Consider the following 27,988-nt stretch of genomic DNA (forward strand, 5'->3'; position numbering starts at 1 on the left):
AAAAATGAGGTAAATTTCTTCATCATCTTTATTTCTTCCCTCTCATGGCTTTACCCTTCCAGGAGCCATTCAAATAGTTTTTTCCTGTCACATACGTATTTTCTGTTCTTAGAGTACTTTATTTAATAATTTTCTAGTGTAGCCTTGCTCTTAAGTTATAACAGGTTGTGTTAGGAGAGCTTTAAGAAAGAAGCAGGACCTATTGCCTGCTTTTGCATTTTTTGCCTAGTGTGTTTGTTGCTAGAAACATGTCTTAGTTCTTGACATTCAATACTACTTAGTATATTTGCCAACAAATGATTTTTTTTTTATTTTAGATGATATCGGTGCCCACATGAATGTAGGAAGAACTTACAAAAATTTGAATAGAACCAAAGAAGCTGAAGAATCTTACATGATGGCTAAGTCGCTGATGCCTCAAGTAAGTTGTCATAGTTTATTTCTATTGTGTCATGTCTACTATATGTCCATATTGAATAGAATTATCCAAATGGAAAACTTTTATCTATTCTTCAATTTGTTGATACTAAAAATAAGGTGTCCAGTGAACCATCTGTTACAACAAGTGTAACATTTACTTTTCTAACTCACTAAAAAAAAAAAAATTACAGTGTGTGAAAACTAAATCCATGAAATTATGAATTTTAGATATTAACAAGTTGTCGATGAGTTAAGTGACTTTAAATGAAGAGAATTTTATTTATGTGGACTATGCACTAAATTTACCACTACTCCTATCAAAAAATGAACAAAACAGTGATAAAATGAATGGATGTATCTCTGTTGCTGTATTTTGTCCGTAAGTTGCTATAATGACACTAGTAGAAGATTCCTTGGATATCACAATACAAAGTCAAAGTTGGAAATTCTGATCCTGCCCTTGAACAGCTATGTATAATCAGAAAAAATAGTTTACCTTGGACTACAGTTTTCTCAATTATAGTTTATATTAGTGCTGTATTAATAACAGTAGTAATATTAAAGTGATTGGATAGTTTAAGAAATGTTTTAAAAACAGAGTTGGATGACATAATACATTAAGGGTTATTGCAGTCCTACGATTCTAAAGTTAAATTGTGTCCAATATAGATTTTTATCAGATATGAATTATTATATTCATTGAGAATTTGGATTTATATAGATTAAATATAATAACCTTTACTTAACCTGAATAATCAGTTTATTAGAGAATTTTATTTCCTAACTTCAAACACGTGAGTGTTTTGTAGAGTGCTGAAATAAAATTAACTACCCTGTTGTTACAACCAGGAAATATTTTGCTGACAACATGAAAATTGACATGGTGTAACAAATACACTAGACTGAGAAAAAAGACCTGAGTTCTATTCCTGGTGTGATACAAACATACGAAGAGACCTTACTGTCTAAAACTTCTGATTTATACGACTTCATAAAATGATACGTATATAAAAAGCTAACCGTAATCTGTCGAGCTGGCATGAATGAAAAAATATATCCTTCAGTGCCACTAAATACTAATTATTTTACTTGTATTTTGTGAATACTGAAGATTGTTTCACATTTTTTATGATTTATTTTAATATAGCAGTAAAAACTAATAGCATAATCTTTTAATGTTCTATCTATATTTTAAATAAGACACTAGGACTACTTACTACTGATTTTTATTTCATTCTAAAGTATCAAATTATGAAAATGATTTCTTTCTGAATAGATTATTCCTGGTAAAAAATACGCAGCCAGAATTGCACCTAACCACTTAAATGTTTATATTAATCTGGCCAACCTGATTCGAGCAAATGAGTCTCGACTGGAAGAAGCGGATCAGCTATACCGACAAGCGATAAGCATGAGGCCGGACTTCAAGCAGGCTTACATTAGCAGGTACTGTGGTTCACTTTTAATCTTTCATAATAGAAGATTGGAGCTGCATTTACATATACATTTAGGCTATTTAGGCTAATTTTGCCCCTTTTTTTCCTTTTAGTAATCTTAGTTGACAATGAACAGCATATAAACATAATATAGCCTGTTTAGACTATAGACTAATAAATGTAGGCTAACAAATTTAATTGATTTGATTTTGAATTTGACAAGGGAATCTATTCATAACAGCAAACTTAGGTTTGTACAAAGGGATAGAAGAAGCTCCTTAGTTTCATTTGCTTCTCATCACCAAATTCATTTTTACTTAAAACAATTGAAGATTACATTTTATAATTACTTAATTGTCATAAAATAATTGTCACTTTTATAAGAACTTATTACTTCTTAACTATTATAGAATAATTAAGAAATCATTATGTAACTAAGAAATCATTATATATAAAATAATTAAGAAGGAATTCTTTTAATATCCAACTCTCAGTAGCTTGCTTAAATTAATACTGAAATTGCCTTGTTACTGATGCCTTTACTACAAAGAAACTTTAGTTGCCAGTGAAAAACAAAGTTTGGTATTGCATGTTAGCACTTGATGTATTTTCTCATGTAAATGTTATCATTTGTATTCTACTTGAAGAAAATTTTATGTTAAACTTTGATTTGTAACCTGCTCCAGAAACCTGATCATAATTATCACATTGTTTATATGGGGAAAATGCGTTCAGAATTTAAGTTTTTGAAATAAAATCTGTTCATAAGCTGGAAGCTGCCTTTGTTCTGCCTTATCTAGTACTTGTTGAAATTCACTAAGTTTGGTGGGGTTGTATATATAAATAGAACTTGTCATATGTTGATTTTTTAAAGAATTATTTAACAATCTCTGCATTAAAAAATCACATTTTCAACATATTATTCTAGAAATTAATTGAGAATATTAATAGTTCATTTGATTTCATTCATATGCTAATACTTTAGGAAAGAATAGTATCATAATAAAAGTAGCTCTCATTTTGATACTTAAATTGACTTGCACATATGTATATAAGCAAAATGACTTTTTAAAACTCTCTTAACAGAAAATATAACCATATTAGAATGATTTGTAAAATGGTTTTCAAACTGATCAGTTTCAGATGTATTCCTCAAAGGTATCTACAGGTGGCACTAGTGCCCTTCCATTCTACCAGATCAGCTTCTTAAGTCTACTCCTGTCTGTCGGTCTGTCTGTCTTTCTTTCTTTCTTTCTTAATGAATGGTCATTTTATAAGAATACATTGATGAAAACTAAATAATTACAAGGAATAAAAAATTTCAAATGTTCTACTTTTTATATAGTGAGACATTGCTAACAAATGTTTGAATACTGGAATTTCCCACCACTACTGTGTTTATTTTCCTTCTTCAAATGCTATTTTTTCATCCCCTGACAAATTGGTCTCCCATTCTGGTCGATGTCATTCTTCTGATGTAGTCTAGTCTGCTGTTTTTCAAGATACATTTAAAGAATATATTTTCTCTGTTCCCCTTTCTTGGATACCTGACCACATCTTACTGTCTAAAGTCAGGAGTACTTTTTCCTTCTTTAATAATATTTGAAAACATATCAAGCTAAATTTGCTAAACTAATGTGTTCAAGTTTAAGAACAGTTTCAGATAGTTATTTTTGAAAGAAAACTTTAAGAACCTAAATTAAAAAGAAAGCTGTGACTATATGAACAAGCTTAAAACTTGTGACAAACTGACATGGTAATGTTGTAAGTAATGCTTGTGTTTGATTTTTCTACAGAGGAGAATTGCTTTTAAAAATGAATAAACCTCTCAAAGCAAAAGAAGCATATCTTAAAGCACTAGAGCTGGACAAAAATAATGCAGATCTTTGGTACAACTTGGCAATTGTTCACATTGAACTTAAAGAACCAAATGAAGCCCTAAAAAATTTTAATCATGCTTTAGAACTAAATCCAAAGCATAAGCTAGCATTATTCAATTCTGCTATATTAATGCAAGAATCAGGTATGCTTTCTCAAAATATTTCTATATTTAAACATACTCTAGTTTGAAATATAATAAAAACTTATATTATCTTCAGCAAACATTTTGTGAATGGGTGGCTTATATCAAAACTGCATAAATAATTTATAAGGAGAATTTTTAAAATACTTGAAGTAAGCTTTTCAAGTAATATGCACTAACATAATATCACAATACTAATTGTTAGTTCTTGTGTGTTAAAACTGATTTTTCAGTTTTTTAAGCAATGTCTTATTAATCTATGTTTTGTCATTTTATATATGGAAATGCAATATTTCTTATGTATTAATATCATAGTATTCAAATACTCTGAATTTATAAAATTTTTTATTATTATTTCTAGGAAACCAAGAGCATTATATGTTTTAGACAAAATAATATTCTATTTTCTCTTGATTTATAAGTCCAAATACTTTCGGTATCATATCCAGTTTTACTGTTTTCTGAGATATTATTATAATATCACATATTTTCTATAATTTAGCAAAACTAAATTACTCATCACAATAAATCAGGATCTTTGATATATAAGAATTTTAGTACTTCCTCAGAAGGCAGTATATGTACTTTATAATCTTAATTTTTACATTTAGAAAAATCTTTTTATTAGTTAATTTTTTGATACTTTTATATAACTTTTGCAAAAAAAAGTAAGAATCATAAAATCGCATTTTAGAGCCAAAGGGAACCTTTGAATTTATTTTTGCCGGTTGTCTATTTAGTAGATTAGAAATGAGGGGCAAATAGATCTAATAACTACCCTAACTTCATATGGCTAGTTTAGTAAATAGTCCAAGACAAGAACTTAAGCCTACTGATTTATTTCACATTTTCTTTATTCATCCTATTGTCAAATAAAAGATTCGAGGGAGATCTTTATACCTGTAGTCAAAAAAGCTAAATTTAGAATACTAATATTTTTGTTAAGTTAGCTAACCTTAGTAATCATGAAAGATGCCCATTATCCAACACAAGATTGCACCCTGAGATGTGTAATTATAGAACTTTAATTTTTTTGTATTGATTTGCAATTATCTCAATAAATACTTGTTTCCTAAATCCTAATTTATATTTTTTAAGTTTTATATTTAATGGTATATTTTTACCTTTGAAATGTCCTAAAAATTTTTAAGTAACTTAAAAAAAATCTGATTTAGTAAGACAAACATTTTGTTTATCCAATCATAGTTACTATTTGCTGAACATTTTTTATAGTCTTATGTAATTCTTAGAATATTCAATAGATTAACCCAGAGAAGTTAAATAATTTGTTTAGTATATAAACAAATAAAGTCATATATGTATAAAGTCATAATATTAACAAAATCGAAGTTGAATACTTGTCTTTGTTGACAAATTCCATGCCTCTTTCTCTTAATTCTTTGTTCTTCATTTTCTCTCGGTTAGAATCTAAACTACCAAGCAGATATTTCACCTCTTTTAATTTTTTTTTTCACTTTTACTGCTTTAAAGGAAGGGAGATGAGCTACCATTTCAGTACTTCAAGCATATTGTCTTTCCTGTGAAAACTTCGAGGCTTTTGCTTTCTGCTTTTTGATTTAAGTACATCAGTTACTTGTTTTGATGCTATCTTTTTGTAATCTAACTAGATGAATACTTGCAGGTGGCTTTGTTCTTCATTACTCACTTGCTAGCAATATAATTTTTTTTTCTTTTTTAAAAAAATGTTCTTAGGTGAGGTTAAGCTCAGACCTGAAGCTAGAAAACGACTTCTAAGCTATATAAATGAAGAGCCACAGGATGCTAATGGTTATTTCAATCTGGGGATGCTTGCTATGGATGACAAAAAGGACACTGAAGCGGAGATGTGGATGAAGAAAGCCATAAAATTACAAGCTGACTTCAGAAGTGCTTTGTTTAATCTGGCTCTCCTGTATTCTCAGACTGCAAAGGAATTAATGGCTTTGCCAGTTTTGGAAGAGTTACTCAGATACTATCCTGATCATATCAAGGGTCTCATTTTAAAGGGAGATATTCTGATGAATCAAAAGAAAGATATACTTGGAGCAAAAAAATGTTTTGAAAAGATTTTGGAGATGGATCCAAGCAATGTGCAAGGCAAACACAATCTTTGTGTTGTTTATTTTGAAGAGAAGGACTTACTAAAAGCTGAAAGATGCCTGGTTGAAACATTGGCATTAGCACCACATGAAGAATATATTCAACGCCATTTGAATATAGTCAGAGATAAAATTTCCTCATCTAGTCTTGTAGAACAGCCAATATTCCCAGCTAGTAAGACTTCAGGTGTAGGAAGAGACAAAATTCCAACTGAAAATGTAAAGGAAATCAAAAGTGAACCCAAACCCACACAGATAGTAAAAACAAGTGATAATAAAAGTCAGTATAAATCCAACAAACAATTAGGAAAAAATACAGACAAAGAAGTCCCGCACAAAACAATAAAAGAAATAAAAGAAATTGAGAAGAAAAGAGTTGCTGCTTTAAAAAGACTAGAAGAGATTGAACGTATTTTAAATGGTGAATAATAGCGTTACTCTTTATGATGTGACAGTGGTTTCAAAGAAATTCTTCTATATCCTGTGATTACTTATACTGGGAGCTTTGAAAAATACCAAGGCTACTTAATCAGTCTATCATGAACTGCCTCTACATAGGATCAAAATAAGATTTTCATTAAAGACCCTTTCATTACCCCAGGGTATGTATTATATAAGATGTGAGAGTAGTTTTCTGAGTTTTGGTGACTAGCAGGAATATTAAATTACAGGTGGCAAATTTGTGTCTTACAGAAGGAAAATTCTTTTGGCAAAATAGTATTGACTACTCTCAATTAAAAATAATCTGAGGCCTGAATGGTAGTTTCATAGGGTCACATCCAACATGTGCTGGTTTATTCTGTGAATTCACATTTATTAGCTAGCTTCATTTTTCCTTAAACTTTCCTTAAACTATGGATTGAAAACACTTGCTAAACACATTCTTTTTTCTTCAGTAACCTTCTATTTAACCAAGGGACTTTGCACTACAAAAGAATACTGGCTTTCTTTATGTTGTATTCTTTTTTTTTATTTTTAGAGGGAATGCCAGATGAAACATTTCAAAATAAGTCATGTGACATGTTAGTTTAAGAATGTATTTTTGTAACTGTGCTTGTCCTTAACTTCACTCAAAAAATGCAGTTTTTAATCAGGTAAAGTTTTAAATATATATACACACTTCTAATGGTGCTCATATATACTGTATTTTCATTTTTTTTTACATAATGAAGAGTTTCACAGCATGAACCACATAATCATGACTATCCTAGACTTTTATTTCCCAAATTATTCATGTTTCTTAAGGTCATAGTCATAGTGAGAAGTCCCAGTAACTGTAACTTTATTAAACTTTTGAGTTATAACAGTTTCTCTTTCATCTTGGTGTTATCTCTCTACTGTTACTTGAATTTTAATTTAGTTTCCAAAATCACACATTAATTATTCTTAGATACTTAAACTGAGTTCTGTTTGACTGAAGGCAAAACAATGTGACAAAGTTTATTTTTAAACACTAAGTTCTTGATATCTTCTTATGGTGTATATTTTTATTAAATATTTATTTTGACTACTGAGCTTTCATAAAAATTTTAATGCTGTTTCAATTCCATCAAGTATGGAAAATAAATTGCTATTGCATTTTTCTATATGTCCATATATACATACATGTTTAGCCAAATTGTCATCTGTTCAGCTATTAAAAAGATAATTAGCCTAGAATAAGATTAATAAGTCATTTGTAAGTTTTAGCAGATTTAAACCTGAAAACTGTTCATTTAAAGAGTAGATATAAATCAGACGTATTAATTTAAATGACTTTTTTCATGAGTTAAAATACATTTCAGATGAGTTTTATAATACCTGATAAAGTTAACTTTCATTTAAAATGTTTAAAGCCCAAGCTGTCATCCTGGGGTAGTAACTAATTTCTAATTATGTGGCATTTCAAAAACTGTATTTCTGTTCTTTTGAGATAATTTCTAATTATGTTTCAAAAACCGTATTCCTATAACATTTTTTAAAAAAGAACTGTTTTATAAGTAAGTAATAAGAAACATGGTCTGCATTGAAGACTTACTCTTACTAGATTCTTTGAGGCTCTGTCATAGATTATTTTTTAGGCAATATAAAGTAAGTACTGATACCAATGGTAGTTGATTTTTTGATTCAGGAGATTCTAATAAGCATTAAAGCAATATCTAATTTCAGTTCTTAAATTATAGCTTTGTGACTCCAGATACAAGGTGGCGAATACCTCATATACTATAACTTGAAAAATGAAATGTTATTGTTATGTTCTCTGCACATATCTTGAGAAAAAATTTGAGTTTGATCTCATGTGTTATAATATCAAGTGGGGATAGTTCAGAAAAGTAGAAGGAAATCTTTCATGACAGCAGACCGTAATAAATGCTTTGAGTAGTATTTTAATTGTGTAACTATTCAAAAGGTAAAAGATATATTAATATTATCCAATGATTTTATAGAAAAAAGAATTTTCTCCATATTAGCATTTAGAACAGTGCCTATCATGTAGAATATGTTCATATATTTGAATTTTAAATAATTTATTTAAATCAAATCCACCCTGAGTAAGTAATAATGTTTCCAAATCAATGTTTCTCAACCCTCATTTTATATTAGAATCATCTGGACCCCACCTCCCAACAATTAAATCTGAATGTCTTAGGATAGAGCAATGTTTCAGTTTTTCCAAAAACTCCCAGTGATTCTAATTTGTAGTGAGGGTTAAGGACCACTGCTCTAAATTAGTTCAAAAAATCCTCTTCTCTCTCCTGTGTTAACTTTTAAATTAATGATATAACCCAATTAAGTTTTGATGTTTTAACTTCCATTAAGGAATATGCTCTTTTAATAACTAGTATTGATTCCATCTTAAGTTCTATCAAGCTTGCTTATGTGTAAGATGATTATTTCTTCTCTTTAAACTCATAATAGAAGTTTTATTCGAGCTCTTCAGGTGAAAAAGGTAATGGATTTTTTTTTTCTTTCCCCTTTGGAGCTGTCATTTTGGGAAAATGGAGAGTAAGGACATTTTAGCCCAGTTCGCTAGCCTGTATTTCTGAATTGTGAGCATCTGTAAGTTTGGAAAAGAAAGCTTATATACTGGTTTATATGCTGGTGAAGGGATGTAGTTTTAGTTCATGTTATTTTACAAAAGAATCTATATCCTAGGAGTTCTAGGAAGCTTTGACAATCCCCAAGGAGCAATTAGGTTACTCCTTCACTGCTTCTCAGAAGGAAGAATTGAGTTTTTCTTAATATTGCTCCTATATATGTTTCCTTACTAACATTCAGAATTGGGAATTTTATAATAATTACTCCAGTAAGTAATTTTATGTAGTTGATGACTTGGAGGATAAAACAAATATGTTTGCAATTTTGTGCTTACTTTTATGTAGATACTTGGTATGTGAATTACTCGAGTCTAATAAAACCTCATGCCTTTCATTACATGTAATTTGAGCTCTCAACTTCATGTTATAGAATGCTTCCTTAAAGATGCTTTAATGAAAAATATTATGAAAATATATAGATTTGTATGTCAGTTTATACTTCAGAAATCCATATATTTGTCATATTTATTTTTTTAAAAAACCTAATTGTCTGCATGACTAAATGGTATTTAAAATGAACCCTCAAAAATATCTGGTACCTTTGTCCAAAGTTTTGTTTGTTCGAAGCTGTCAGCCACCCATGTTAAGTTTTCATAGAATAGTTTATAATTGTGTGCATTTTATATTACTATGGTGTCTGTGTACCATATTTCTAAATATTCAGTATTAAATTGATACTTTTTAAAACTTTAACCTGAATTGCCTTTTAGTGTTAAAAAGAAAACTATAATGACATATCAAGAAATTTCTGCCCCCACAAAGAAAAAAGAGCTGGCAGGTAGTTTTATTAATAATGATCTGAGAAAGGTATGTGTTAACTTGTTTCCTAACAGTGATATATTTCCAACCCTGAGTGACAGAAACTCTATTAAGAAAATGAGACAAACTCAAATGTGGAATTTTATATACATACACAGTTGTAAGTCAGTGTAGTGAAATAATAGGAGTTTTAAGTTATGAATCTGCCTGGATTCAAATCCTGCTACCATCCTTGGTAGCTTAACTTAGGAGAAGTTGTTTAACCTATATGTCCTCAGTTTCCCCATCTGCTAGTTGGAGAAAATACTTTTCTCATGAAGTTATTAAAAGGAGAGAGATATATACATACACATATACATACAAACATATACACACGTGTGTGTGTATATATATATATATACACACACACATATATATATATATATACTTGCCAGTATCTATCCTATTGTAATAAACCGGCAAGTATCTTTATAACTAAACAGTGCATGTGCAGCCATATATGCTATAAATAGCCTTTACCAAATGTATTTGACAAGAACCATAATTAACATTACTCAGTGAATTGTGATTTATTTTAAAACCACGATTTATTTGATGCAATTGGCTTAATTGGTTTTATGTCGCCAAGAATGAAACTTAACAGCTGTAACCAGTGGTACTGATAGATCCATCCAATGTTGTCTGTTATATTTGTAGTTTGATAATATTGCACTGTCAGACTAGAAAAGCTAAAGAAGCAATATATTTTTAATTCTACTAAAGACTAGCCTTATTTATGGACAGCTTTCCTAACAAGCAATTATTAACTTATCCGGTGTCAACATCTGTTTCAGGAACATGTCAGAAGTTTTACTTCTATGACATTTCTAAATTGGTTTTTTTAATAAATTCACTGGAAATATATAATATATATTTATATTAACTATATTAATATATTTATTAGTATATTTGAATTGCTTAGGACAGTGCTTGTCACATAATAGTAGATGTTAATTATTAATGTAATTGCAAGGTTCAGGCTTGTGTTTGCATATTATTTCATCTATATATATGTTAGTAGAGGTAAATGACAGTCATGACAGCAAACAAATTATAAGAAATCTAATATTAATGCTTGTTCCATAGCAATCTAAACCAGCCAGTATATAAATAACCTAAAATAAAATCTATTTATTAAATATTAAATGTATGAATAAGTTTATTTAATAAAGTTACTGAAATAACTCAAAGTAAGACACTTTAAAATTGTACAACCTCAGTCTTGCTCTTCACTGCCATCAGGAAGTAGCATAAGATGAAATATTAATGCCCAAAAGCCTCTGAAGACTTGATTTCAGGAAGATTAATGTTCTTTGGAACCTACTTTCTTGATTACTTCTGTGACTGTGGTCATGGATAGCATATTTCCTATCAAGTAGCATTATATTCTGTAAGAACCTGTTTACCTCCATGTTTCTGCCTTGAGCAGGATACCCTTCATCAAACCATTCTAGTTTGCCCTTTCTTAAAGATTTTCATGGTTAAAATTGTCTTTACTCCTTCCTTCCCCCATGGCTTTAGTTTCTGATATTAGGAACATAGTCTGATTAAATTAACCCATACTAAAGTATGAGTCATGGGTGGCCATCTCAACAGTTAATTCAAGTGAACCTCTTGCTTTGTCAAGTTGCAGGCAGTGTAGTAGGAGTTATTTGAGTGGTACGGAGTTTCTCCACCATTCTTCCTAATTGAGAGAGGCCACAAAGAAGATCTGCAACCACAACAAGGCCAATTCTGACCAGAGTCTTGTTTCTGATGGGCCCTGGCAGGCCAGATACTGCCCTTTAGGAGTGGAATCAGCATAACTGGACTGTCAGCAGAATTGGATCTGTAAAGTTAATTCCTAGGCAGTAGATACAGTGTGTACATTTTAAATAAATGATCTCTGTATGTCACCATTTCTTTAGGTGAATCTACAGTGTCATTTGCAGGCTTTTTCTCTGCCTATACTTTAAATTCTAGTGTTTGCTATTTTACCCTTTTTTCACCCCTCTTCTTGAAGCAGTGGTTTCAGCTATATGTGATTCCAAATCTTCAGCCCAGATTGTCTGTAAGCTCCAGACCTGTGAATCCAGTGGTCTACTGAACATCCCAACCACAGGCAACATTTTCTGCATCCTCTCTTCCAGACCTCATGCCTACTGGATAATAAATTCACTCTAAGAAAGAGGAAGGAAGAAAAAATATATCCAACTTAAAGCAGGGAAGGGAGGTAAGAGAGATTCCAAAAGGACATGAGATCTTGTTAATGATTTACTTAAATATTCAGAACATTGGCAAAGTTAAGACGTCAATAGGGTAAATAAATATGATTATTGGACTTAGATTAAAATAAATACTACAAATATACACAAAGAATGTATGACTTGTAATCCACCAAAAGAAAACTCACTCTGTTGAATGAAATGTAGTAATGAGGACAAGGCAAATAAATAGAAAATGCCATACAAAACATACTAGACTAAAGGGCTAATGTAGCAATAATTAAAATGAATGTAAATGGGCTGAACCTAACAAAACAAACTTAAGAATTTTAATATATTTTAATTATATTCAACTAAGTTGTATATATTTAATTATATTGAATTATAAGTACAAAGTCCAACAATAAAAGCATGACAAAAATTCTATCAGCAAAAATGAGCCAAAGTAAGCTGGGGAAGCAATTTTAAAACACAACAAAATAGAATTTAAGGCCAAAGGGGAAAAAAGGCATAAGGTGAAAATGAATGGTGTATTCTGGTAAAAGTAACACTATAACAAGAAAATATGTCCATCACAAATATGCATGTCTTCTAACAATACAGTCTAAAAGCAACAGCAAACAGTAATACAAGGAAATAGATAAATTGTAGCTGGATATTTTAACAAAGCACTCAGAAACAAATGGATGCAGCAGAGAAAAAAATAGATAAAGACCTAAACAATAAGTTTGAACTATCATATAGAATTTCACACTTGACACACAGAAAATATGCATTATTTCCTAGCACATACAGAATATTTACAGAAGTAGACTATGTATCAGGCCACAAAGGAAACCATCGTAAATTCCAAAAGATGATGTTCTTTGACCATAAAGCAAATGTTCGTAGCAACTTTATTCATAGTAACATAAAACTAGAAACAACCCAGATGCTCATCAGCAGGTAAATGGATAAACAAGTTGTAATACATTCAAACAATGAAATATTCTTCAGCAATTAAAAAAAAACGGACATATACAACTACACAGATGAATCTGTGAGCAAAAACAGCCATACACAAAAGTACATTACATACAATTTCATTTATATCAAATTCCAGGACAGACAAAATTCATCTATAGTGGATGTGTAGAACTACAGGGTTGAGGCAGGAGCAAAGGAGCCCAACGGAACTTTTAAAGCGTGACGTATAGTCATGACCCAGTAATCCCACTCTGAGTTGCAGAGACCAAAAAAAAAAAAAAAAAAAAAACACACACACTAAAATGCAGATGCAAGCTTATTCTTAGCAAGGTTATTAGAGTCTAAACATAGAAATAACCACAATATTTATGAAAAGTAGATTAGATATTAAATTGTGTTATGGTCAAACAATGAAATGTTATGATATATACACAGAATATGCATGAACTACTACATGTAGCAACATGGATGGATCACACAAATATTGGATAAAAGCAGCAAAACACACAAAAGTTACTACTCTATAATTCTGTTTATATGAAGTTCAGAACCTGCCAAGATGAATTTATGATTATTGTTATCTCAAGGAAATAGGGTGTTCTTTGGGAGGGAGCATGAGGTGGGTATTGATGTTTTGATTTTGTTCTATTTCTTGATCTGGGTGAATTTTCACAGGTTCAATTTTTGATAATTCATTCAAGATATATGCTTTTTTCTGGATGTATAATGAACTTCAGAAAAGTTCAATAGTATTAAAAGATGTATTTGAGGGAATAGAAAATACAATAAAAATGTAGGTGAAATATAAAAGAATCATTCAATCTCAGTTTACTTTTTTAAGTAAATATGAAATTGTTGTTGAGAATGACTGGAAGAATGTATCATGGAATATTTTTAAAACAACTTTCTTGAGATACAATTGGCATACAATGAACTACTCATACTTGAAATGTACAATTTAAGTTTTGATACATATAACACTCCTGCGAAAGAATCACAGTTGTTATAGTGAACGTATTTATCACCTCTCCAATTTCCTCATGCCCTTTCCAGTTCCACCCCTCCCTTCTAGCCCTGTCCCTAAACTACTGATCTGCCTTCTGCCTCTGTAGAGTAGTTTACCTTTTCTACAATTTTGTGTAATGGAATCGTACATTTTGTCTAACTTCTTTCACTCTGCAATGAACTGAATGTGTTCACATCAAAATCATATGTTGTAGCCTTAATCCTCAATGTAATAGTATTTGGAGGTGGAGACTTTGGGAGGTAATTAGGTTGAGATGAGATCATGAGAGTGGAGCCCCATGATATGATTAGTGTCCTTATAGGAAGAGGAAGAGAGACCCCCACCCTATGAGAACACAGCAAAAATGTGGCTATCTGCATGCCCAGGGAAAGGGTTCTCACCAGGAACCAAACCTGCTGGCACTTTGATCTTGGACTTCTCAAACTCCAAAACTGTCAGAAGTGAGTGTTGTTTAAGCCACCCAGTCTGTGGCATTTTGTTACAGCAGCCTGAGCTAAGACACACTCAGAATAATTATTTTGAGATTCATCCCTGTTAGTACAATTATCAATAGTTCATTTCTTTTGATTACTAAGTAGTAGTCCATCGTATGGATATACTATAGCCTTTATTTGTGTATCTTTACATACAAATGCAAATTTTATCTCTGGTGCAGTGATTTTTATTTTCTCGTTTATTCATTATTTTAAAAATACTAATCAATAAAAATATTTTAATTCCATTATTTGTAGTACACATTTCTGACTGTCCAGCTTCAATTACTGCATTTCTCCAAATGGCCATTTGGGACTTCAGTACTCATTCATGATTAGCCTACATGTTGCTGGAGGTGTAGAAGCCGGAGCATATGACACAGGCCTAAGTCATTCAGCACGTTATGTTGACCCATCTACTGTGATTCATTTAGGAATGGGAACTTGACCAAAAACAGTGAAATGACCCATGATTTTGCTAACACTTCATTGTCTTGAAATGAGACAGAGTGTAAGTTTGTATTTGTGGCAGTCATCTTACCACTATAAAGAGAGGTCTTATGTAAGAATGGAACCAGGATAGAGTAGGCAGGTCACTGGGGCAGGAAATTGGGTCACAGTGATATTGTTGGAGACCCAAAGTGGAAGCCATTTGAGCCATAGCTGAGTGGTTGTGCCAACTTTTGAACATGGACTAGATTATATATAGTCTGGCCAAGCTCAGGAGGTCTCTTCGTAAAGGGCAGTGTGGGCCACTCAATCCAAGTCTTGGAAGTTAGCAGTTTTAAGTGTAAGATGACTGGTTAAACTGTTCTGAGTGCCTTGTGCTGAACAAAACAACAGGATGAGAGACATTGTTTTGAAAAATTTGACTTGTTAGAGACTTTACAAAGGTCAAACAAGAATGAGGAAGTTTTAAGGTGGATCCATTCTGTCAGCAAACAAATCAGAGTATTGTTTTAGTATGGCATCCTTTCTACCTGCAGTCTGAAGTCTGAGATAGCTGCTACTACAGTAGCAAGATTGGCAAGGGTTAGCAAGCCAAATTCTCTGCCTCAAACTAACACTGATTCAAGCAAAATCAGAGGTGGGAGAGTTAGCAAGGTGGTAGATGAGAAGATATAATCCAGTATCTCAGGTCCCATTCACATTCTTGCATTTAAGCAGACATGGGCTGAGAAGAGTACAAATTGCTCCTGTTGAGACGGTGCACAGATACTAATAAAAAGGACATTCAGCTTAGGGCTAAAGAGATTGGCAGTGCATGGTGGCTGTATTAGTTTCCTAAGGCTACTGTAACAAGATACCACAAACTTGAATGGCTTAAAACAACAGAAATGTATTGTCTCACCGTTCCAGAGACTAGAAGTTTGAAATGAAGGTGTTGTCAGTGTTGATTCCTCTGGAAGCACTGAAGGAAGATCTGTTTCATAACTTCCTCCTAGCTTCTGGCAGTTGTTGGCAATCCTTTTTATGTTCTTTGGCTTGTGGATGTATCACTTTAATCTCTGCCTCCATTCACATGGCATTTCTCTCTCTCTCTCTCTCTCTCTCTCTGTCTCTGTCTCTGTATATGTGTGTGTATTCTCTTCTTAATCTATAATATTGGATTAAGGTCCCACTCTAATATAACCTCATCTTAATTCATTATGTCTGCAACAACTGTATTTGCAAATAAGGTCACATTCTGAGGTACCAAGAATTAAAACTTAAACATATTTTTAGGGGGATAAAATTCAAGGGGCCATGATAAATTTCTAGAAGACAGAATATCCAAGGGTGATTTCCAGACTTAAAGATTGATACTTATTGATATTTCTGTTTACTACTCCATGATATAGAGTGAATGGAAATAGATTAAAAGTATATCTAGAGTTTAAATAAGTTTTGCTATTAGAGAAATCCCAAGCCTTACAAATAAGAGGCGAGGACTGCTCAAACCTTGAAATAATCCTCAGGCTCCAGCAAATGAAGTTAAACAAAGTGCACTGATAAAGAATTACAGGGGTCATCTCAGATATGGTCATGGAAAACAATTGTGTTAACTCAATAGATTGGATTGTCAAAGCAGACCCACACAAATCGTAGATCTTACCTTACACCAAACTTTACTAATAATTCAAAAGATACAAGCAAATACCAGATATAGATAAAATCCAAAAAATCTTGTTGCCTACAATAAGAAAAACAGATGGGTCAGAAATATCCTACCAAAACATTGTTGTGTAGTTAGGTAATTCCTGTGTGCAAGGAGATCTGGTGAAAGTCATTCTTCCCTGTTATCCCCACTAGGGAAAAAGTAGTCTGTTAATCTGTGATTAACCATTTTCTTCTCGACAGTGGAAGAAAGATCCTTCCAAAGAGCAGAGTTAAGACCACCAGACTGGTTGACCAAGGAACTACATTTCACTTCTGTACTGAGGGGTCCTTACCTTATTCTTCATGCAAGATACGATGTGAGTTATGTACTGACAACTGCTTTGTGTTGTTTCCCTTCCCCAACAGCAGCCTAGAAAAAAAATGGTGTTTGAGGATTTATTAAACTTGTTATTTAGCATTAGTGCTCTGGGTCAAGGGGAGTTAGAGAGCTGTCTGACTAAGAGGACTGTTCACTGAACAGATACTTTGGACTTTGAGCTGTATTCTGTAAATGAGTAAGACTTTGGGAAAGTAGAGGAGAGTGAGTTTTCATTGGGACATAACATAAGTTGATTATGTCAATAGAGATATTTTTGAAGGTGATTGGATGAGAAGATGGGGTAGGCAGATGAATGGACATTTCCCTGGTTGTGTTTGTTAGCTGTCTGACATCATTTCACCCTATTTCTAGTACTGCCATCTGGGGATTCATTCAGGGATGCTCTACTAGAGGGAAGAAAGTGATGCACACTGAAAGAAATAAGTGTATTTCATCCCCTGGGCTATCACCATTAAGTTTAGGATTTTGTATGTGACAGAATTGGTAAGATGCTGGAACTTCTCAAAATCTCTTGCTCTTTTTCTGTTGGATTTGATTGAGACACAGTGTAAGTCTGGTGTTAGAGCAGCAACCACCTCCAAAGAGAAGGCATGGGAATCTGACAGTAGAAAGCATGGTGAATGAACAGAATCAAACAAAGAATCTGGGTCTGGGTGACATCATTTGGTCCCCAGTCAAGACACAGTAGAAGCCAATAACTGGATTTTTCAGATACTTGAAAGAATTATTTTACTTTTGTTCTTAAACCTTTTGGATTGGATTTCCTGTTATATGAAATTAAATAAAACCTACTGATATATACTTTTTAAACATTTAAATACATTCCCAATGCCTTATAATCCAAGAAAAATTTTTCTCAAAGCAACATGTTTTTCTGGAGTCAGTCTGACATTAATCAAAGACAGATTGGAACTGATAAAATTGCTCAACAGGAGGGAACATAGGGATTTTTTTCATGTTTTCTGAGTTTTGCATCCTCTTTCAAAAAATCTACAAAAACAAAATGTCTGATTAATATGCTTTAAGTAGTCCTACATGATCCTTCTCCTGGATTAATCTCCTGCCTCTAACCACTCTGCCCTTTTCACTCCATCTCAATCAGCTTTCTGGCTGAGCTCCCACCCCAGGGCCTTTGAACTTCCCATTCTCTCTGCTTAGAAGCACTCTTCTTCCAGGTATCCACAAAGTCATTAGATTTCTTCCCAAGTAAAATCGAACACCAAGAACAATGAAAAACTGAAGAATTGCATAAGGGTAAAGACCTATGAAAGAGTTAACAATTGATTATCAGCTAGACTGGAAAACTAAGTTCTTGAAAGAGAATTACTAAAAATAAAGAAAGGACATTAATTACCATGGAGGCCATGTCTTCTAGGGTACTGCCTTCCTGGAATAGCTGTCCCTAGGGTCAGCATATACCAGGGTAACTGTGACAGGTTGTGGAGATTTCAGAGACTGGAATAAAGATATTACGATTCTGTAAAATATGTTCTTTTCATAGTTACCTCCTCAGCATAGTGCTCTCTTCTTTGTGATGTGTTTTCTTTTAATCATTATTTCTTTGTCCTTAGTTTTCTTCCTTCTAAGTTGGCTTACATGTGTGGGATCATATCTAGGAAAACTCATTGAGAAGAAGGTCTTTGAAGATGTTAAATAGCCAAAGATAATTGAAGCGTAGCTCAGAGGACAGATTCTGTGAGGCAGACAACATTTTACTTGCTACCTTGAGGCAGAGGTGGAATGTTGAGACACAAAAACTTAGGCTCGAGTTTCCATGCAGAGGCAAGTGTGAACAGAGCAGGGAGTCCCTACTTAGGTCTTTAAGAAGAAAAGGAAAAAAAAAAACAAAAAACACTCTTGAGACTCTCATGTAGTTTAGAGCTAGGACATAGATGGACAGCAGAGGTAGTCTTTAATGCCTGCAAGCATGCAGATACATTTCAAAGATAGATTTTTTTTGCTTTATAGTCACCATTGCTCCTGTCTAATATGGATAGGATCAGGGATGAACAGGAGCCAGAGATAACTTTAAAATGACTCAGCAAGAGGGAACCCAAGCACCTCTGTGGTGGTTTGAGTAGTTTCCAAATTAAATGTTTGGTGAAAATAGAAAAGTTGAATCAATGAAGTCACAGTTGCTAAACAGGCAGACACTGAATCACTTATCTGTAGAATCTACTGCATTTCCCAGTCTCAGAAGATCTAGAACTTGGGTTGACTGTGCTGTTGCTAACATTAAGAACTGTGCTACTAGCATTTCCTTGTATTCTTATAAACCCTTTCATTGAAGGTACATTAGTGTTTGTGCATTTGAGCATACTTGAGACCTTAGATAGCCTGGCCGTAATAGTACGGAAAATCCACTTAGTAAAAAATTTGTAATGGGCCATAGGTCCTTTAAGTTTACGTACTTCAGAAACCTAGGTGATTAGATAGAATTTAAATAATTTTATTTTTTCCATCTATAATACCTATACTTATTATTCGGAAACTTGTTTGCTAAATGTGTTTAAACTAAGAAAAGATTTATTTAGGTAATGATAATTATCATTTATTGACAGAAACTATTCTAGAGTCCAATGTTAATCCTCACATCTAAAGGGATCATGTTATAATTTCTAGTTTTGAATTGATAGGATTGAGATTTAGAGAGGTTGAGTCAAATACCCAAGGAAAGAGCTAATGGAAAATTCAGGAGTTGAACTAGATGTATCTGACTATGAAATTTGTTTACTCCACCAGGCTGTTTTTTCTCATTACATGTTGCCAGTTTATTGGTGACCACTTGTTTCTTTTTTTTAAATACATATTTATTTGTATAATAATAGTAGTTGTGATATATTGAACACTGACTACATGCTAGTCATGACTACTAATATTCTTATCAGATTTACTTCGTAGTGTAAAAACAGATATGTGAATGAATAATTGCAATAACATCTGAAAGAGTACATATATTTAAACAGTTGATCCCCAAAGCCTCATGCTGTGGGAGGCATGAGAAAATAGCCTGACTAAGAAAGAGAAAATTCAAATTATAGTCACTCTTTCATGTGCCCATTGGGTGGAATGAAAAGTAGAACAGCATATATTGTTTACATTATTTATCTTTCTCTCTTCACGCATGCAAATTAATCCAAGTAATTTCAGTGTGACTAGAGTGGAATTCCAGTGTAGTGCAAACATGCAACAAAAGTGTTGAGTTTATCCCTTTTGCCCTCAATAGTCACTTTTTAGCACAATGCCCACAGTACTCTGATATGACAGACTAGGAACAGCTCTTTATACACTATGCCATTTAACCCTTAAAACATCTCTACTATGTAGTAGGTGTTAGTTCCATGAAGGACACACAAGTTTCAGAAAATTAGCACTTGTCCAAATGTGCGTCCATACAATGAACTGTTTTTATGAAAATAGCAGACTAAATATGAGTAAACAATTGTATGAATCAGCTGAGTAGAATTGTAGTTGATTTTTATTTTCTATGATTTTACCTATCTGTATTTATAATTTCAAACAATCTTTTTGGATAATAATAAAAAAGAAAAGTAAGAAAAACCTAAACTGCTAAAAGAGTAAGATTATGCTCACCTCTACTCCAAATCTGATCATGTACTTAAATGTTCAGTTTAAGAAACCTCTACTGACTCATTTACTGCATAAAAACCCAAACACTTTATCTTGGCACCCAAAATCATTTCACATCGGGTCTAACATCTGATGTTGACTTCATTATCTACCTCTGTATCCCATGGGTCCTCTGAATACCTTTGTAAAATGCCAAACCCTTTCTTTCCTCTGCTGAAGAACCTCTAACCTTATTTCTCAGGAAAATATCACCTTTTCTGTGAAGATTTTCTTTCTCCCCTAAGAAGAGTAAGTGATCTTTCAGCTTTGCTCTCACAACATATTTTTAAGTGACTTGCCTATTGTATTCCTAGCTCCTGCCACTGCAAATCACATGCTTGGAACACCCCAGGTACATACAAGTACATACATGGCAGCTGTGCTTTCCCTATTTCTTAAGAGTTGAAAGAGTTGGCTCTAGAGGATGCTACAGATTAGGTGAAATAAAGCAGACATTTGAAAAAAAATCATGATAAAGCCAATATAAGACCATCACAAGTGTAATTAGGTATTCTTCACATCTAAAAAGGATTTATATAATATAATTAATAATTCGAGTAAAGTTCAAAATGACACTTTTAAGTTCTTTCTAAAGCAATAGCTCACAGGAGCCTATGCTAGGAGGAGATGCAAGAAAAAAGTAGATAAACTGATGGAAGGGTAGATGGATGACTAGATGATAGATAGATAGATAGATAGATAGATAGATAGATAGATAGATAGGATAATAACATGCCATTCTTCTTGATTATGGATTCATGGAACTATGCTCAGATACTATTCTGAAGGTACATTAAATTAATCCCTTTCATACTCTTTTCCTGGATAACTTTTGAATGTCTTAGGGATGGCAATTTGTTTTTAAATAGCATGCTAGCTGAGATCAATTGGTAATGGCTGCCTAGAACCCAATGTTGGTCCATCCCTAGTCAGCAGAAAGGAGGAGAATGATCAATAGCAATGAGCAATGGACAAGAGGATGACAGTGTATGGGCACAACAGCCTTTGAAACATTTTGATAATGGGAATTTAGAGTTGCAGGACATATAAACTTTTGCTTTTTCATTCCTTGATTCCTGTCTCTTTTTGCAGGTCTATGTTCTTGGATAACATCCCCAAATGATTTTTTTTCATAGTCAAGTTCTATATAAATTCATGTCAATAAATTAAAACACCTTTAGCCTTTAGCTACTTCAACATAAATTTAAAAAATTGGATTATCATGGTTCATTTTAATGAGTCAGTAAGTAAAATCACTTAAAGCAACTCAGTTTATGGCTGAATAAGCAATGTTTCTCAGCTATTGCTGTAGTTTGGCTACCAGCTTATACTAATGAGGCATTTTAAGAATAAGAAATTTGGGAAGTTATTTGGCTGGGGTATGCAAAAATAAAATGTCATGCTAAGGCTTGTTAAAAGTTTCTACATGACAAATTTAAAGATACACAATATTATTAACTGTGTCTTGGCAGCTCATTTTCTTCTTTTATAAACAGTCCAAAATGCTGCTCTGGTTTATTTAATTCCCAGAAAAGAAGAATTGGAACCATTTAGCCTGCTTAATATCAAAACCTAGCTGACCCAAAGGAGAATCAGGAGGAATTTCACAGAACACTTTATTTTAGTTACATCGCCTCATACACAAGCTCTCTGACTGCAAATAAAATAGAAATTTTTTAAAGCCCTAATACAAATTTTATAACATTCATTTTTTCTATTATTTCTCCCTTTAATGCTCTTTCTCTGATTCCTTTTTTTCCCCCTCTACCATTACTTAGGAATATTGAGGAATTAATTTCTTATCCTTTGCTCTTCTCCCTTAACATTTATTCTTTTCAGAAGCTCCTCCATTCTCACGGTATGAATTACCAACCTTGTATGGCTTGATTGCTAAATGTTGCCTTAAGTTCCAAACTCTCAATAATTGTCTGTAGATCAGTCATGCTCATATCAAATTCTGACCCCTTATCTTTCTTCACAGAAAATAATACCTTTTTGTCATCCACTCATTCTCCATTGTACTACTACCTGTTACCTCTAATTTGGGTCTTTTACCAGAATCATAAAAGTGATCAAGCTCTAGTCATTTCCTGAACTCCCCATCTCTGTCTAAACTTCTCTTAGTTTTACTTCAGCTATTCTTTTAGGACTCTGAAGAACTGATCAGTGAATAGTAAATATAAATAAGATGATATGAGGATTATGATTTTAGAGTATTGCTCAGGCAATAGTGTAGACAGCAGATAATTGGAACATGCTATTCTTCAGTGAAGTTAAGGTTGAGGGAGGAGAGGAAGGTGCAGGTCAAAATTGCATGTTAGCATCTGTTAATGATTTTTTATGTTATCTTTACCAGAGAACAATCCTGTTTAAAATGACCCAAAGTTTAAGGAAAGGAGGAAGACAGGAAAATACTTGTACTGGTGCATGGGTCCATGCAACTTGGTGTGTGGTATTCAAGAAATATTTTCTGGTTAAAAGAATAGCTAGTGGGTGGGATTAATGGTGGAAATTTAAGTCATCTTGGAGGGCTGGTAGGGGATGTATATTTTTTTCTCTGAAAGTGGCTTTCTTAGCACATGCTCATTTGCATCATGCACCTGGCAATCCAAGTTACTTCTAGGTATACCTGCCCACTTCTTGTCTTCTCTGACTTCTACATCATTTTGATATTGTGCACTTCTTAGTAATTGCCATGTAGTAATTCTGTGTCATTTCACTTGCACTTATCTTGACTCCCCAGAGAGTATTTAAACTCCCTAATATCAGAGACTGGATTTTCTGAATCAACCACAATACCTAACAGAGTGCTCAACACACTGGAGGTTTAAACATGCTTGGTGCCTTATTCTGGAGTTCCAATTAAATATGTTAACAAATACCATGTTGTGATAGAAAATATTCAGTTTATTCAGTTACAGGAGTTTCATTTTGAGTATGTTAGGTTGTTTTATTTTATTCTGTTCTGTTTTTGTATTTAATTCAAAATATTTCTCACTTTATAGGAAAATTGCCTTTAGTTTCCAGGAAGCAAACATTGCCAGATTAATCTTTCATCACTTTGTTGTCATTACACCATCTCTTCCCATGATTTTAATTTCCAGATGTTGATGTGTTTTCTTCAACATATGTTTGTGAATCTTGATACTTGGTTTTATTCATACACAAAAGTCCAGTAATTGAAATGTGCTTAGTACATGTCACAAATTGGATCACTTTAAAGCTTTGTTAAGAATATTTCATCACTTGAGTCACTTTAGCTGTGACTAGTATAGACTCTTGAGATCTAGAAAAAGATGTTAACTTAGTAGTTCCTTTGTGACAAGAGATATTACACATTACTTTAAAAATTTATATAAGACTAATTGTTTGGTATTATGAAAGTACTTTCTTTTGAATTTTTAATATTTTTCAGTTTTATTGAGAGATAACATTGTATTAGTTTAACGTATACAACATAATGATTTTATACATATATGTGTGTGTATGTATATATACATATATATAGTGAAATGATTACCACAATAAGTTTAGTTAACATCCATCACTTCACAGTTACAAATTCTTTCTCTTATGATGAAAACTTTTAAGATCAACTTTCTTAGCAACTTTCAAATACACAATACTGTATTGTTAACTATAGTCACCATTCTGAAACTGCATCCTCAGAACTTATTTAGCTTATAACTGGAAATTTCTTTTGAGTTTTAGAACCTTCATCTAAAATGCTGAAAATTTTTAATTGCTTACTCTTTCTGTTATGGAAAATATTTTCATCAAGATAATTTATATTTTAATACAGTTGGAACATTAAAGAAATGCATAGATTATTAAATATATTAAAGATTGTGTGTTAGTTTTCTATTGCTGCCATAACAGATTACTATCCATATAATGACATAAAACAACAAAAATTTATTATCTTACAATTCTGTGGTCAGAAATCGAACAGAAGCCTGTGTCTCACTGGGCTAAAACCAAGAAGATGTCGACAGTGCTGTGCTCCTTTCTGGAGGTTCTAGAGAAGAGTTCCTTTCTTTGCCTTTTCCAGTTGGTAGAGGTCACCGCACTCTTTGGCTTGTGCTCCCCTTTCTCCATCCCCAAAGCCAGCAATGGTGGGTCAGGCCCTCATGTTGCACCTCACTGATCCTTCTGTCTGTTGTACCTTTCTCATCATAGCCAGGACAGGAAAGAGTCTCTGAATTTGAAGGACTCACATGATTAGATTGGGTCCCAGAATCTACAGGACAACAGCTTAGTTTTCACATTTGAAATTTTTAAAATTATAGTTTATTGTTTTAAAAAAAACAACCCTGCCTTCAATCTATTTCTGACATTAAAAAATAGTAAACACAGTCTCAAACCTGATCCCTTTCCTTGAAGTCTTTAAAGGCTCTCTCGTATGTAACTGCCTTTTAATCATTTTCTCCTAGCAAATAACTGAGAAGACAGAGTATATTATTAAAAACGAAGTGAAAATCTGTCCTCTTGTCTTCAAATAGACAAAGGAATGTTTCCCTATGCCCAAAGAGGAAGTTTTCAGGTTATAAATCTAGATATTAATGGGTTTCAAAAGAAAAAGTATGAATGAATTAAATTATTGAAAGCTGTTAAAATAAAATAAAATGTGTTTGCATTTGCATGCAGTATTATTTAGTTATGCATAGTTTTATGCACGTGCAGAGAGAGCTCTTCTCTTTAACTCCAACTAAAATTTCCAGTACAAATTATTTGAAAAATTATTCTAACATTTTGATCCTGTTTGTTTCCATGCTCAACTTAGAATTTTTTTAAAAGTGTTTTGAAAAAGAAAATTATTTTAAGAACTCCATGATGGTATCAATAGATAGATAGGTAGACAGACAGATAGATATTAGAGTTATATTCCCTGGGTTAAAGGAAATTTTACTGGCTTTGATAATGATTAAAATGTAGATTTAATATTTATAATTTTCATTTTTGCTGTTCAAGTTTTAGATTTAGAACTTAAGCATATTTTATTTGAATGAAGGACCAGGGCTTGCGTTGTTCTAGGATTTCTTTGCTGGGTTTGACATCCTTAAGGACCTCATGCAAATATCTGAACATGATACTACACATTTCATTTCTGGTCAAGGACCCTGACTGAAGTCTGCCTGTAGTTCTTAAGATAGACTTGGGCTAAAAGCCCAAAGAAGATTGTAAAGAAGAAGAGAATAGAGTCAATGCAAGAAGCCAAGTGAAGGGTCAGTTCATAACTTCAACAGTTCGCGACACTCAGAAGTTTACCTCAGCTATAAATTTTACTCTATTTTTCCTCCTTGCATAGATCAAATCCCTTTAACATCAACAGGAGAGCCAGTGGACAACTCTGAGCAGCTAGCACTAGTAGGAATGTCTTTACAATGTGGAAGGCAGGTAGAGTAGAATAGATATAAATGGCTTCAAAAGTGAAACTTCAGATTTCAGTCCTTCTTCTTGCTCTTCTACCAGTGCCTCTTCAAATTGTTCACTTATATACTATATAATATGCTCATACTATATAGCATGTACCTGCTACTTGCACTATATACATCCTATATACAAACAAAAAGAATATACTATAAAATGTAGAAATCTTCAGGAGTATAAATATTATGATAGATGGCCAAATTTAATGTAATAACTACCAAAGAGCACTATGTTTGAGTAAGGTATTAGCTTAAGCACTTGAAATTTTCTAAACTAGTCCTTATAAAAACCTTATCAGGAAGGCATTCGTTGTCTTCACATTATAAAGGAGGAGGCCACAGCAACTTTGTCTAGGTCACACAGCTATAAATTGAATCCAGGTTCACTTGACTCCAAAGTCTTTCCTCATGTATATTAATAATTGTAAGTACCATTTAATAATAAGGAAACTCCTAATAACACATTATGGCAAGTTTTACTTTCAGCTCACCTGGAATACTTCTTACATCCTTTTTTTTTTTTTTTTTTTTTGCCATTTTAGTCTTTCATGTTTACTCTTTGGTATCTACTAAAATTTTAGTTCAAAATCATTTGATGTGAGCAAATTCGTACTGAGTCTTAGAAAAAGAGTGAGTAGGAAATTTCTAGTTAAATATTACAGGTGAATTTGTTTTTGTCCCTACCCCTTCCAAAACTATTGTAAAGGAATAATAATGTGTAAACTAGAAGGGACAAAAGGAGTGGAGGATGATGGTACTGAAAGATGTCAACAAATTTTTGAAGATGGAAAGCTGACAGATGAATTGGTAACTGATTTCAGCAAAGATAAAAAAGCAGAAATCTAAGTTTTTGTACAGAAAGATGTCAAATGACACAAGAGAATAAGTGTCATAGAACCATAAAGATTCAGGATTAAGAAGCATTAGGTACCCTGGAAGGGAGAAAGAATGTGTCAAAGTCTGTGTAAGAGGTAGTTAGGCATCTTGATTCTTTCCTGACCTCTCACTAGTATCTACCTTCCTGGTAGTAAAAAAGAAATTTGCTTTCTGGTGAAATTGTATCCTACTGCACTAAGAGACACGTGCTAAAGAATTGTTGATTAATTGAAACTATACAGAGCAAACTATGAGAGTCCAACCGTCTTCCCATATTTAGCTTCAAGAATACTGACAGTTAAGCCTGTGCCATCCATCAAATGCATTCCTTAGTAAAAGACTGGAGCAGTACTTTCTGAGGAAACAAACCAGTCTAAAAGGAAAACACCACAGATTCTATAATTTGAAAGTCCTTAAACAATCATCTACAATCACCACATTGTCATAACCCCCCAATCAACACATCTCACCCTTGAACAGACAGTATCCAGTCAGCATTTTAGAGCTTCATTCTTAAGTATGAATAAATAGCCAAGAAAGGGGAAGAGACATGATTTTCTATGACCCTTCAGTGCATATATATTTTGGTTATATTGTGTTTTATTCATTTATTTCAAAGTGCTCTTAGGCATAGCTTTATTTTGCCAGTGTCTCAAAGAAAACAAAAATATCATCAAGCATACTTGATTCAGACATTGAATGCCTGCCCGAAAGTTGATTATCTATCTAATTCTCCATTATGTTTCAAAGAATTGCTGCCTTGTACCTCCTTCCACCAGCCGCCACCCGCTGTAGTCTCTTCTTTTTCATTTGGTAAGTACAGTAAATGTTCATTAAGCTACATTTTACATACAGACCATATTTATTTTCAGAATTTTATATTTTAGTTATATAAACATATTTTCATTGCTCAATTGATTTTTTTTTCCTGAAAATCATGTTTATTTTGGATTGGGAAAGAATGGATCATAGTTTTTCCCCTTAAAATTAATGGAACTATTTTATCATTTAACAATTTTTTACTTAGCTACAGTGTTCTCAGAAATAAACC

General features: G+C 32.8%; 1 protein-coding gene and 1 long non-coding RNA gene across 2 annotated transcripts in view; both read left to right on the forward strand.

Annotated features, from left to right (window-relative positions):
* TMTC3 (transmembrane O-mannosyltransferase targeting cadherins 3) overlaps positions 1-9,748 on the forward strand; it is a 49,986-nt gene extending 40,238 nt beyond the window's left edge. The window contains exons 11-14 of the mRNA XM_031463047.2: positions 318-421; positions 1,697-1,866; positions 3,653-3,879; positions 5,593-9,748. Of these exons, the coding sequence (XP_031318907.1) occupies positions 318-421; positions 1,697-1,866; positions 3,653-3,879; positions 5,593-6,407 (1,316 nt within the window). The 3' untranslated portion in view covers positions 6,408-9,748. The remainder of the gene's footprint in view (positions 1-317; positions 422-1,696; positions 1,867-3,652; positions 3,880-5,592) is intronic.
* Positions 9,749-10,994: 1,246 nt separating this feature from the next.
* On the forward strand, positions 10,995-27,751 carry LOC135322530 (uncharacterized). The gene is made up of 3 exons (XR_010383144.1): positions 10,995-12,065; positions 16,864-16,979; positions 27,688-27,751. It is a non-coding gene; the product is annotated as an uncharacterized LOC135322530 (long non-coding RNA).
* The last annotated feature ends 237 nt before the right edge of the window (positions 27,752-27,988 follow it).

Source organism: Camelus dromedarius, chromosome 11 (assembly GCF_036321535.1).
Source record: "Camelus dromedarius isolate mCamDro1 chromosome 11, mCamDro1.pat, whole genome shotgun sequence".
NCBI classification, from domain to species: Eukaryota; Metazoa; Chordata; class Mammalia; order Artiodactyla; family Camelidae; genus Camelus; species Camelus dromedarius.